Genomic DNA, 12,763 nt, shown 5'->3' with positions numbered 1-12,763 from the left:
TGCAAAATATTCTCCCATGAGATCTGTGCTACCTCTATCACTACGACACCATCAAGGAATGCCATAGGTATTTCATGTGCTTTCTAGCCACTGAACTCATGTGAGGCATAATGTGTGTCCACCTAAGTATGTGATTCTCACTTGGCATGAATTGCCTTAATTAGCATATTTGACACTTAACAATTGTTGTATGCTTGTCATTTACTTTGGGGCATCTTTTGCATTGATTACATGTTTGTATGTGCTCATTTGAGTACCTTAATAGGTATCTGGTACCCAATGCAAGCTCATTCGTAGCATTTTTCTGCTTCTTGCTTGACACCCGCGTGGGTTCTTGAGCGAGGTATAATTCCTTCTATAGGCAGCTTATACTTGGTATACTTGATTTTGTATATCATGAGCATGTTGCATTCTTGCATTCACATTTGCATGATGTGTGACTCGCCTTTTTGCATTCTTTGTGGTTGTTCGTACCTCAATTGAGCAACCACAAAGTCTTAGATTTCTTGCATGTTTTATGTGCATTACCCAATTATCTTGATGGCAAATCCCACTTATTAAGTGAGTGACCCATTTGTTGGTCGTAATACTTAAACAAACATTGCTCGCGAGCATATTTCAATGTGCAATGTAAATTTTTTTATTACGATCAACATGTGTATGACTGTAGTAAGGTTCCAAGGGCTCTGAAGTATTTCACTTGCATGTTACAGACCCGCTTTTAATGGTCATGTATTTTAAAGAATAAAAATGGATATTTTTTCTAGTATATATTATATGTCCTACTGTTAAAATTACATGTCAAGACAGATGTAAAGTCACTTATTTAAAATGTCATCTCTTCCTGATGTATTTTAGATCGCTTGGAACTTTGGGATGGGGCCGGTGTTGGCGACCTCGTCAAAGTCATACATCTAAACTTTACGTTGCATGTACACACTTAGAAGTTGTGAATAGGATACTATGCAACAGGTGGTTTGTTAGATTAGGACTATGGTGCTCAGTAGTCTTTTTTATGCTCGGCTATTGTTTAATGTTGCCTTTATGTGTTTACTAGGTTTGAGACATGCAAAATAATATATTAGGGACAACCTTCTTACAGGGAGCCATGTCTAATAGAGGAAGCTATAATGATTAAAATCTAACCCATTTACTTGCAGGTGTTGTTGTGCTATTCTCCCGTCGGGCATGGTTCACTATATTGCGTGTAAATAGTTTTATACTAACCTAATTTTCATATGGATCATGCCTTTTTTTGGACTTATTATGTACCTTTAGAGTTATAAGACAGAGTCTGTAGCGAAAATAAGATATTGGCATGAGTTATGAGGCGTTTGAGGCATGGAACCACGTGGCGAGGACCAGGAGTAAATGTTTATGACTCGTATCTTAATTTCACATTTTGATATTGATGTATAGATCTAGGTTTAGGTATGTATATCCGGAGCCTAATCATGATCTTTTGCTTTTATAGGATATTTTGTCAACCCTGCGACACTCGCCCATTCTTATTATTTATATGTTTGGCTTTGATTTACCTTGCTAGTGTGTTAACTACTTCTTCTTTCATTGATTGTGGATTGTTTGGGAATCATGTAAAAATATAAATTAGACTCTCTAAGGACCTAAAACTATAAATTTTCTACAAAATTATAATAAAAGGTCAAGATAAAATCAAAATTTAGGATTAAAAGATTTCAACTATTTAAAACCTATACTTCACTTTTTCTGCATAGCCTTCGAGCTAGTTTTAAAATGGTTTGCATGACATAGATATCACACAAGTCAACTAATAAGGTCTCCACGCTTAGGACTTTAGATAACTGCATCATATTGCATGTCTTGAGGAGAATCCTCTGTGCTTCTTCAACCAGATTGACCCAAAATAAGCTTTATACTTAGGTGATTGTCTAGCATGTTTAAGGTGTTAGAGGCTTCCCCAACCCAAACGGGGCATAAGTCATTTATGGGAGTGTTTTTCAGCCTTATAGTTGTACCTCCCTTTCCTATTCTTTCTAGTGGCATCTCTGTCATTTATTTGGTGAGTATAAGTCTCACCCCTATGAGCTATACCTTTATAGGTTTATAGGATTTAGAGTTTCATTCTTTTGACCTTAGGACAACTGAGATTGTCTTGGATAGTGCAATTCACAGATTGTTGACAAAGCAATTCACAGATTGCTGACAATGCAATTCATAGATTGCTGACAGTGAGTCTCTGGTTGTGCTAGGTCGACTGTCTTCACGACCAAGTAAACATAGGATTATAATAGTTTGGGATGACGGATCTGTGGTATTTTGACCCGTCTATCTCTATATGATTAGGATTACTATACCCCTCATTTGTTGAGCCCTTTTTTAGCCCATTCATTCTTTGTGACTTCGTTGATATCTTCTCGTAGACCCCAGTTGTGGATAGGCTGCCGCCCATTTGGGATACGGTGATTCACCCTCTCCCCTCATGGCCAGATTAGGCCCTGGAAGCATAATGTGGGTCTTATGAGTCAAGTTGGTTATTTCTTAGGCCATGTATGTTGATGAACCGCTACCCATTTGGGATGTGAGAGACTCACTCTTTGCTATGTGGCTTAGCGAGAGCATTGAAGGCTTCAAAATGCTCCTAGTCGAAATAACCATCATTTTGGTGACCTATTTACTACTTTTCACAATAATGTAAGCAAGACCCCTTTTATTGAGAATATTCTTAGGTATACCCCAAGTTGTAATTAACCAAAGAGATACATTCCCTTGGGAGTGCTCTTGACCCCAGAACAAAAATATTCTTTTTGGTTCTCTTGTTATGGGTAGCTTATTTAGATATTTCCTTCATGGATACCATGTTTTGCGGTATTTCGATCGATCTTGTTTGGACGTATACTCTTGACCTGTCATGCGAGGATTGTCGTACATAAGTCTTCCATGTTTCTTTTTAAGTTTATTTATCTATTTTCATCGTATATCATGTCTTTTCTAATTCCTCTCCTCTTTGGGCTATTTATATGATCGAAGAGGGAGATTTATTTGAAAAAGGGAATCATACGTGATGACATATATATATATATATATATATAGATAGATAAACTGGTTACTTTGAGTTTTAAAAACAGAACCAAAAATAAGTTGTTGGAGGCTTGTTTCTAGGCTTGCTATAAGAGGTGAAGACATAGAGTTAACAATGTATAGGAGTTCAGGTTCCTTAAGAGAAACTTCAGTGTATGGAGTGGGTGTCAACTGTGCACCTTTGATCGATAGATTTCGAGGTAGTAGTGTCCCTCAAGTAAGCACAACCGTCAGTTTTCGAGCCTCGTGTAAAAGTTGAAGGATCTTATTTGGATACTCATCCATCTTTCATACATGGCCTTCAAGCGGTGTTAAGGTGGTTCCTTCTTCAGTGGGATGATGTGTATCACTAGGATAAAATGAAGAGGCTTGACATTCAGAACTTTGAGATTGCACCCTAGAATGATAGGTGTTAGAGGGATAAGTTCATGTATTACTCATGTTTGTCATCATGAAGTGCAGACTTCTATCAAGAAGACTTCATTTCCTATTTGCCAGAAAATTCACAATGATAGAACGATTATTTAATGTTTTACCGTTGCATGAAAATCTGGTACACAGATAGACTAGAAAAGCTAGCAGGAGAAGACACCAAGATTTTTTATACAAAAAACCCATAAATTGAAAAAAATTACGGGGCTTAGCCCAATTAAAGTAATCCAATATACGTAAGTGTAAAAATATACCTTTTTCTCATAATTGGGAGAATAGTTAAAATTTTATGTCAAATGCAACACTTGTCTGTATACAATGTATAGACAAATTTCAGAAGTCTCGAAAGAATTGTCAAATTCAAAATATTGTTGTTGTAAGTAGTTGTCGTTGGATGTTATCATCGGATCTTCAATAGTGCACCATAAGTTTGAGTCATATTTCAAATAAAACATTATCAAGCAAGGGTTGCAAATGACGACCAGCAAGAGCAGTCGACGATGGTCGATGGCGGCCAACAAGTGATAATTAATGGTGGTATACAACTATAGAAACTGAAAGTTATCATCGAGTCTTTAGTGCAATGTTGTATGTTACAATTGTATTTGGGATACATTAGTAGAAAGAAAAAATCCATGAGAGTAGCGAGTAGTGGCTGTATGTGGTGGTTGACGACGACTGACAAAAGATTGATAATGGGGTCAGTGGCTACATAGGCCAAAAGTTATCTTTGGATTTGCAATCCAGAATAGGTTCTAGAATTTCTTCTTTCCCTTCCCTCTCAATTGAAGAGAGGTCATTTATAAAACCCTTTGGGTGGGGCATTTTTGGTTCTTTGGCGAACAACTTAAATATCTAATCGGATGGCCTATGTTGAGTCCTTTTAATCATAAGATTTTTTTAATGATTTGGGGGCCTTAAATATCCCAGAATTAAGAGAGCTTAGACGTGTTGGATCCCTCTAATTGAGAAGCTTGATTTCAATATAAATGCCAATTTTGAAGTTCATTTGACTATTTAATTGATAACCCAAATCCTCAAAAAGCACTTTAATGGCTTGATTAGGTTTGGTTAGATTCAAATCGAACCACTTTTGTTTTCATCAACTGTCTTGTCGAGTCAGCTTGTCTGACTAAACTTGTTGACATTGGAGCCTTGGATGATATTGAATTTGAACCTGAAAATTTCTTACTAAAAAATAACTTGAGATTCATGTCAGATGATAAATATTTCCTGATGACGCATTTAATCTCACACTCACCAAAGAAATAACAATATGCCCCAATAATAAGTGTCAATCAAGGAGCAATTCACATTTGATCAAAGATAAGCTGAGAGTTATTATTATTTCTAACTTTTTTTTATATCAATTAGGATGATTTTAATTTAATAATTAGACAATAATATAATGATAAAGATTGCATTATTTTGAGAGTCATTGATCATTAGCTGCCTGATGTCTACAAAGGTGATAGATGACTCTTCCAAAGAAGATGAGTTAGACGTTCAAATGACAAATATCTTTCTTCATAAAATTTATTTAAAGCTTGCTTGCCCGCCTTGATTCATTCCCCCTATCTCTAGCCTTAAATTATGATGACATGCTTTTGGATAAGAGCTTGTTCAACCTAACACTTCTTGGAATATCATCTCAAGTATGCAAGGACATTATTAAGGCTTCATGATGCATACAAGCTCAATGAACAAGTTTAGGAGGTGTCAATAATCCTTGGTGTCATGCTTGCAATTCTTATATATATAAAAAAATAATGCAATAATTTTAATGCTTATGAGTACATGGCGCTACTCCATACATAATGATGATTGGTAGAAGCATTTTTAAATTTTTAGCATGAATAGTAACATAATATCAACCAACAACACATTGGAAATGAAAGCCATACGGTGTTATGTTCAAGGTGACCTCCACTCGATGTCTCAAACATAACTTATTCTAGCAAATTCACATAGCATTATCAAAAGAACATGTGCATTTTGTTTCCATTAAAATCATAGAGCTACTAGACTCCAAATCCACTTTATGAAACAAAATAAAGCATCCATTCAATCGAAATATGCACTTCTTAACATACATGCGCCTACAATTACAAAATAATAATAATAAACAACAACAAAATAATTATGGTTCATCTATTCCTCTCATCTGTTGGGCATGCCTGGATGAACTGTTGAATTTCTCTTCCACCTAAAACTCAAGAACCCAGAAATGTTGAAGTCAAAGTGAGAAAGTCAACTGAATAGCAGTTACTCCATTGTAAAGGGCTCTTTCAATTGCATACTCACCTTCAAACATGGAATGGCGCAAACAAATAGTGCGCTGCTCATTTCTTTATACCACAAGTGTGGCTTAATGACATCTAACAAATAGTTTCACAAAGTTAAATTGTTGTGCAAAGTACAAAATTCTGCATAAGTTTTATACATGAATTTATCTCACTTTTAGAGTAAATATACATGTAACAATTTAATAATGCTGGGGAGAAAGTACTGCCAATGCGACTAAAAAGAACTTATTTCCAAACCACAATAGGGATGAAAAAAAAAAAAAAAAAATTACAAACTTAGCAGATAATTCCTATGTAGTCAAATATCCAACACCTAAAATTTGATTTTTATACTTGAAACAATTTACCTGTTCTAGAAAAAGGTGTATCTCACTTTTAAAAAGTTAGTTAATACAACGTTTTTAATGTGATATTAAAGATTTGAGAGTTAAACATGCACAAAAAAAAAAAGGCCTTAAATATGTAAATACATAGAAATAATGTGATATGTATGCAAATGCCCCTATAAATTGTCAAAGTTGCATGGAAATGCTCGTTGAAGCTAATAAGACTAGTGATTAGAGAAAGGATGGAACATTGGCCACATGATGTCAAGTTTCCATAAACCTCGAAAGATAACTAACAAGGAAAAAAAATTCAGAAATCAAGTACCAACCACCCAATGCAAGGATTTAACATATAAACCAAAACATTTTAGGGATATTTTCGTACATACCACACAATTGTTATGTATTTACATATCTAACACCCAAACTTTCATATTCACATTCACAACACAAGTTCTTAATATCACATCAAAACTACCACTATCAATAACTTTTTAAAAGTGAAATAAACTATTATGCAAGTGTTTATGACACTAATGCTTTATGACGCTGATACATTATAAATGTAAATATCAAACTTTAGGTGCTAGATGTAAAAATACATAGATATTGTGAAGTATGAAAGTAAATTTTCAAAAATTTTAATGGTGGGAGGGAAATCAAAGTTAAACTCTGTACTACTATCCCTGACTATTTACTAGTCTGCGGTAAAATAAGTAAGACACCCGTTTTATGGCATTTGCATTTGTTTAAGAATAATTAAAGTGCAGAAAATTTACTGCCAGGTATTATTCTTTGTTTCCTCGTTGATGTTTGACCCTTCTTTAGAAGAACAGACGTTCATACTATATCAATGGTCTCCTAATGCACATGTTAAAATGATCAGCTCATTTTTATTGCTCAATGGAGCTTCCGTATCTCAATTTGGATCTCATTTACATGTCTTCTCCTACACTGCTTCAGCCAATCTACCTTACTGTGGTTTCTATCTTTACAAAACCTTACAGGAGTATGCTGCAGTAACTCATTTTACTAGGCCTCTATGGTTAAAATCTTCAAAAAATTGGATATTACAACTCTTTTTAATAAAGCAGTGTAAACTGGGTTTACGTCATCTTGATATTAGCGGAAGATAAAACTTAAAAATAATTCATCATACTATTCCTCATCATAAATTTTAGCATTAATTTTTAAATTGCTTCACGTCTCGTCCCAAACTACAGAATTCTCAATTTCAGTTGCAAGACCTCCCAAAGGCTTATAATGATCCTTCTACCCCTTGGTGGAAGTCCCCGCCTTATCTCATCAAGTAAATCCCAAAAAACTCAAGCCACTTGGTGTTTATCGCTTCGACTGTTGATACATCATTGAGAATATTACACAAGATCTTGGAACGCCACAACCTCTTCTCATTTATGACAGAACAATGATGATCTTTCACAACAGAATTTGATTTTGAGTGGTGCATTCAACTGTAAATTCTCTGGTGGATAAAATATTTTATATTCTTCATGTAACAAGAGATGTAAGTCAGATAAAAATCAATCATCACTCACTTATTTTCACTGGGTTTTAAGCTATACGACTGAAATGGTTTCTTTGCAACATTTTCTGTGCTATTGTATTTTTCCTTTTGCTTTGGTACTCCTTACCAAAAACCGTTGATGTATTCATATCACCATATATTTAATACATTATATATGTATATATAACATTGAATCAAACCACGCATAGAATTGCTATTATTGATTGAGCATCAAATAAGGTTGCCTTTTAAATTGTTAAAAGTCCGCAATTTGAACCCCGCATACTCTGTTATGTTGATGATATGGGGGTGCCTTCTTGGAGCTGTTATGGTTCATAGATCATTAGTTTTGCATTGAAGGATTAGGAAGGATCCATAGCTGTTATGGCTCATGAGACCTGAGATCCTTACAACACAGGAACCACAACGGTAGGATATGACAAAACTGCTATTGAATTATGGTTTGATGCACAAATTAACAACTACAACAATCAAAACAATAAGTCTTTATCTCACTAAGTAGGTTCGGCTACATGAATCCTTCTTCTTTATTGTGTCCTATTAAGTTTCATATTTTCATTTAATTCTAACATATTAAGATCATTTACAATATGCCAAAGTCATTTTAAGTCCAAATTAACAATTTAACATTAGTTATTGTCATCGTTTTAAGCTGAAAAGGTTTGTGAGATGGCTTAACCAGAAACAAAAGAAACGCTTCAATATTTTAGCTTTTATATCTGACAATATTTTATGTACTTGAATAGTATATTGTTAAGTTCCAAAATTGTAATAGCCATCTGTTGAATTTGTCTTCCACCTAAAACTCCAGAACCCAGAAATGTTGAAGTCAAAGTGAGAAAGTAAACTGAATAGCAGTTACACCATTGTAAAGGCCTCTTTCAATTGCATACTCACCATCAAACATGGAATGGCGCATACAAATGGTGCGCTGCTCATTTCTTTATGCCGCAAGTGTGGCTTAATGACATCTAACAAATCGTTTCACAAAGTTAAATTGTTGTGCAAATTACAAAATTCTGCATAAGTTTTATACATGAATTTATCTCACTTTTAGAGTAAATATACATGTAACAATTTAATAATGCAGGGGAGAAAGTACTGTCAATGCGACTAAAAAGAACTTATTTCCAAAGCACAATGGGGATGAAATTAAAAAAAAAAGGTCTACAAACTTACCAGATGATTCCTATGTAGTCAAATATCCAACACCTAAAATTTGATTTTTATACTTGAAACAATTTACCTGTTCTAGAAAAAGATGCATCTCACTTTTAAAAAGTTAGTTAATACAACATTTTTAATGTGATATTAAAGATTTGAGAGTTAAAAATGCAAAAAAAAAATAAAAAATAAAAAAATAAAAAAATAGGCCTTAGATATGTAAATACATAGAAATAATGTGATATGTATGCAAATGCCCCTATAAATTGTCAAAGTTACATGGAAATGCTCGTTGAAGCTAAAAAGACTAGTGATTAGAGAAATGACGGAACATCGGCCACATTATGTCAAGTTTCCATAAACCTCTAAAGATAACTAACAAGGAAAAAAATTTCAGAAATCAAGTACCAACCACCCAAGGCAAGAATTTAACATATAAACCAAAAAATTCTAGAGGCATTTTCGTACATACCACACAATTGTTATGTATTTACATATCTAACACCCAAACTTTCATATTCACATTCACAACACAAGTTCTTAATATCACATCAAAACTACCACTATCAATAACTTTTTAAAAGTGAAATAAACTATTATGCAAGTGTTTATGACACTAATGCTTTATGACGCTGATACATTATAAATGTAAATATCAAACTTTAGGTGCTAGATGTATAAATACATAGATATTGTGTAGTATTTAAGTAAATTTTCAAAAATTTTAATGGTGGGAAGGAAATCAAAGTTAAACTTTGTACTATTTACTACTCTGCGGTAATATAAGACACCCGTTTGATAGAATTTTCATTTGTGTAAGAACAATTAAATAGCAGAAAATTTACTGCCAGGTATTATTCTTTGTTTCCTCCTTGATGTTTGAACCTTCTTTAGTGTATCAATCCTTTTATAAGACGTTCATACTATATCAATGGTCTCCTAATGAACATGTTAAAATGATCAGCTCATTTTGATTGCTCAATGGAGCTTCCGTACTTCAATTTGGATCTCATCTACATGTCTTCTCCTACACTGCTTCAACCAATCCACCTTACTGTGGTTTCTATACTTACAAAACCTTACAGGTGGATGCTGCAATAACTCATTTTACTGGGCCTCTATGGTTAAAATCTTCATAAAATTGGATGTTATAACTCTTTTTAATAAAGAGGTGTAAACTGGGCTACATAATCTTGATATTAGCGGAAGATAAAATATAAAAATAATTCATCATAGTATTCCTCGTCATAATTTTTAGCATTAATTTTTAAATTGTTTCAAGTCTCATCCCAAACTAAAGAATTCTCAATTTCAGTTGCAAGGCCTCCCAAATGATGCTTATAATGATCCTTCTGCCCCTTGGTGGGAAGTCCCTGCCTTATCTCATCAAGTAAATCCCCAAAAACTCGAGCCACTTGGTGCTTATCGCTTCGACCGTTGATACATCATTGAGAATATTACACAAGATCCTGGAACGCCACAACCTCTTCTCATTTATGAACAAAACAATGATTATCTTTCACAACAGATTTTGATTTTGAGTGGTGCATTCAACTGTAAATTCTCTGGTGGATAAAAGACTTTATATTCTTCAAGTAACAAAACATATAAATAAGATAAATTAAATCATCACTCACTTATTTTAGGCTATACGGCCAAAATGGATTCTTTGCAACTTTTTCTGTGCTATTGTATTTTTCCTTATGCTTTGGTACTCCTTACCAAAAACCATTGATGTATTCATATCACCGTATATTTAATACATTATATATGTATATGTAACATTGAACCAAACCACACGTAGAATTATTATTATTAATTGAGCATCAAATAAGGTTGCCTTTTAAATTGTTAAATAACAGCAATTTGAACCCCACATACTCTGTTATGTTGATGGTATGGGGATGCCTCTTTGAAGCTATTATGGTTCATAGATAATTAGTTTTGCATTGAAAGATTAAGAAGGATCCATAGCTGTTATGACATATGAAACCTGAGATCCTTAAAACACAGGAACCTCAGCGGTAGGATGTGACAAAACTGCTATTGAATTATGGTTTAATGCACAAATTAACAACCACAACAGCATCATAAGTTTTTATCCCACTAAGTAGGTTCGGCTACATGAATTCTTTTTCTCCATTGTGTGTCCTATTGAGTGTATTGAGTGTAATATTTTCATTTAATTCTAACAAATTAAGATCATTTTTATACAATATGCCTATGTCTTTTTAAGTTCAAATTAACAATTTAACAATAATTATTGTCATCATTTTAAGCTGATAATTGAAAGGTTTGTAAGATGGCTTAACCAGAAACAAGAGAGACGCTTCAATATTTAGTTTTTATATCCAACAATATGTTATGTACTTGAATAGTATATTGCTAAGTTCCAAAATTGTAATGGCCATCTGCCATTGCATGTAACGATCCTTTACACCGCTACCAAGAAAATGAAAAAGCGTCAAGTTTTAAATCTCAGAAAGCATAATCCAGAAACATTCTGGTAAACAAAAGAATGGTACAAAAGATTAAATGAAACATTTTTAATAAAGCTACACACAGGAACCACAGCGGCAGGATGTGACAAAACTGCTATTGAATTATGGTTTGATGCACAAATTAACAACTACAACAACAAGTCTTTATCCCACTAAGTAGGTCGGCTACATGAATCCTTCATCGTGTCCTATTGAGTTTCATATTTTTATTTAATTCTAACAAATTAAGATTATTTTTATACAATATGCCTAAGTCATTTTAAGTCCAAATTAACAATTTAACAATAGTTATTGTCATCATTTTAAGCTGAAAAGGTTTGTGAGATGGCTTAACCTGAAACAAAAGAGACGCTTCAATATTTTAGCTTTTATATCTGACAATATGTTATATACTTTAATAATATATTGTTAAGTTCCAAAATTGTAACAGCCATCTGCTATTGCATGCTATGGTCGTTTACACTGCTACCAAGAAAATGAAAAAGCGTCAAGTTTAAATCTCAGAAAACATAATACAGAAAAACATTCAATCTCAGAAAACATAATCCAGAAAAACATTCTGGAAAACAAAAGAATAGTACAAAAGATTAAATGTAACATTTCTAATACTATTACTCCATCTTGAAGAAAATGAAAGTGCTATCATACAATGAGGCTGTAAAAGGGAGCAATAAGCAAATAAAATTTTAAAAAAGAAAAATACAAACTTACATCATTCATGTCAAACACCATTCCTCTTGGAAAGAATGTTTAATATGTCATCTTCTTAAATGTATTTTACGAGTCTCAATGAATTTCCATGAAGGTATCATCAAATCTGACCATTGAAATCCGAACTTCAGCAGTCCTTTAAGCCATCTGATTCTGCATGCAACTTCCTCTAAATTCATGATAGACGACTCTAATGTACTGGAGCTCGTTGCTGACATCAGGTACTTTAGTGCAGCAACATCTCTAGCATCCTCAGAAACCAAAGTGTATTGACCTTCTTTTGTAGATGACTTTTTAAAAGCTCCTAATCCATTTTTATCATTATCATCGAAACTGTTATGATTATCATCAATGCTGGATAGTTCATTAACCCTATCAGCAGTTACATCTTCATTGTTTTCTCTGTCTGCAGTATCCAAGTAGTTCCTATGCGCATCTACATTAATGAAGTGGAAAAAGTAATTGAAGAGAACTGCACAGATCAAATTACATTGACTCATCTTTAGATTCATGGTAGAACGTATTTTGTTCATGATACGGACTATGTGGAGAAAGACACACAAATAAACAAATATATAAAAAAAAAAACTGACATCTTAAATGATCCACCGCTTTTAATGAAGTGTATAAATAAGTCGAGTCGAGATTGAGCAATCCTTAGCTTGAGCTTGAATTTGATTAATTAATCGAGCTCAAGTTTAAATTTAAATGTTTGAG

The 12,763-nt window shown here is 33.5% G+C and overlaps 1 protein-coding gene across 1 annotated transcript in view; it reads right to left on the bottom strand.

The window, feature by feature from the left end:
- Positions 1 to 5,413: 5,413 nt before the first annotated feature.
- The window catches only part of LOC110038419, a 76,415-nt gene continuing 69,065 nt past the window's right edge, over positions 5,414 to 12,763 (bottom strand). The window contains exons 8-9 of the mRNA XM_020743266.1: positions 12,047 to 12,482; positions 5,414 to 5,870 (exon numbers count right to left, since the gene is read on the bottom strand). Of these exons, the coding sequence (XP_020598925.1) occupies positions 12,094 to 12,482 (389 nt within the window). The 3' untranslated portion in view covers positions 5,414 to 5,870; positions 12,047 to 12,093. The remainder of the gene's footprint in view (positions 5,871 to 12,046; positions 12,483 to 12,763) is intronic.

This window comes from Phalaenopsis equestris, unplaced genomic scaffold, assembly GCF_001263595.1.
Source record: "Phalaenopsis equestris unplaced genomic scaffold, ASM126359v1 Scaffold232799, whole genome shotgun sequence".
NCBI classification, from domain to species: Eukaryota; Viridiplantae; Streptophyta; class Magnoliopsida; order Asparagales; family Orchidaceae; genus Phalaenopsis; species Phalaenopsis equestris.
This window is presented reverse-complemented; position numbering and strand designations above follow the sequence as displayed.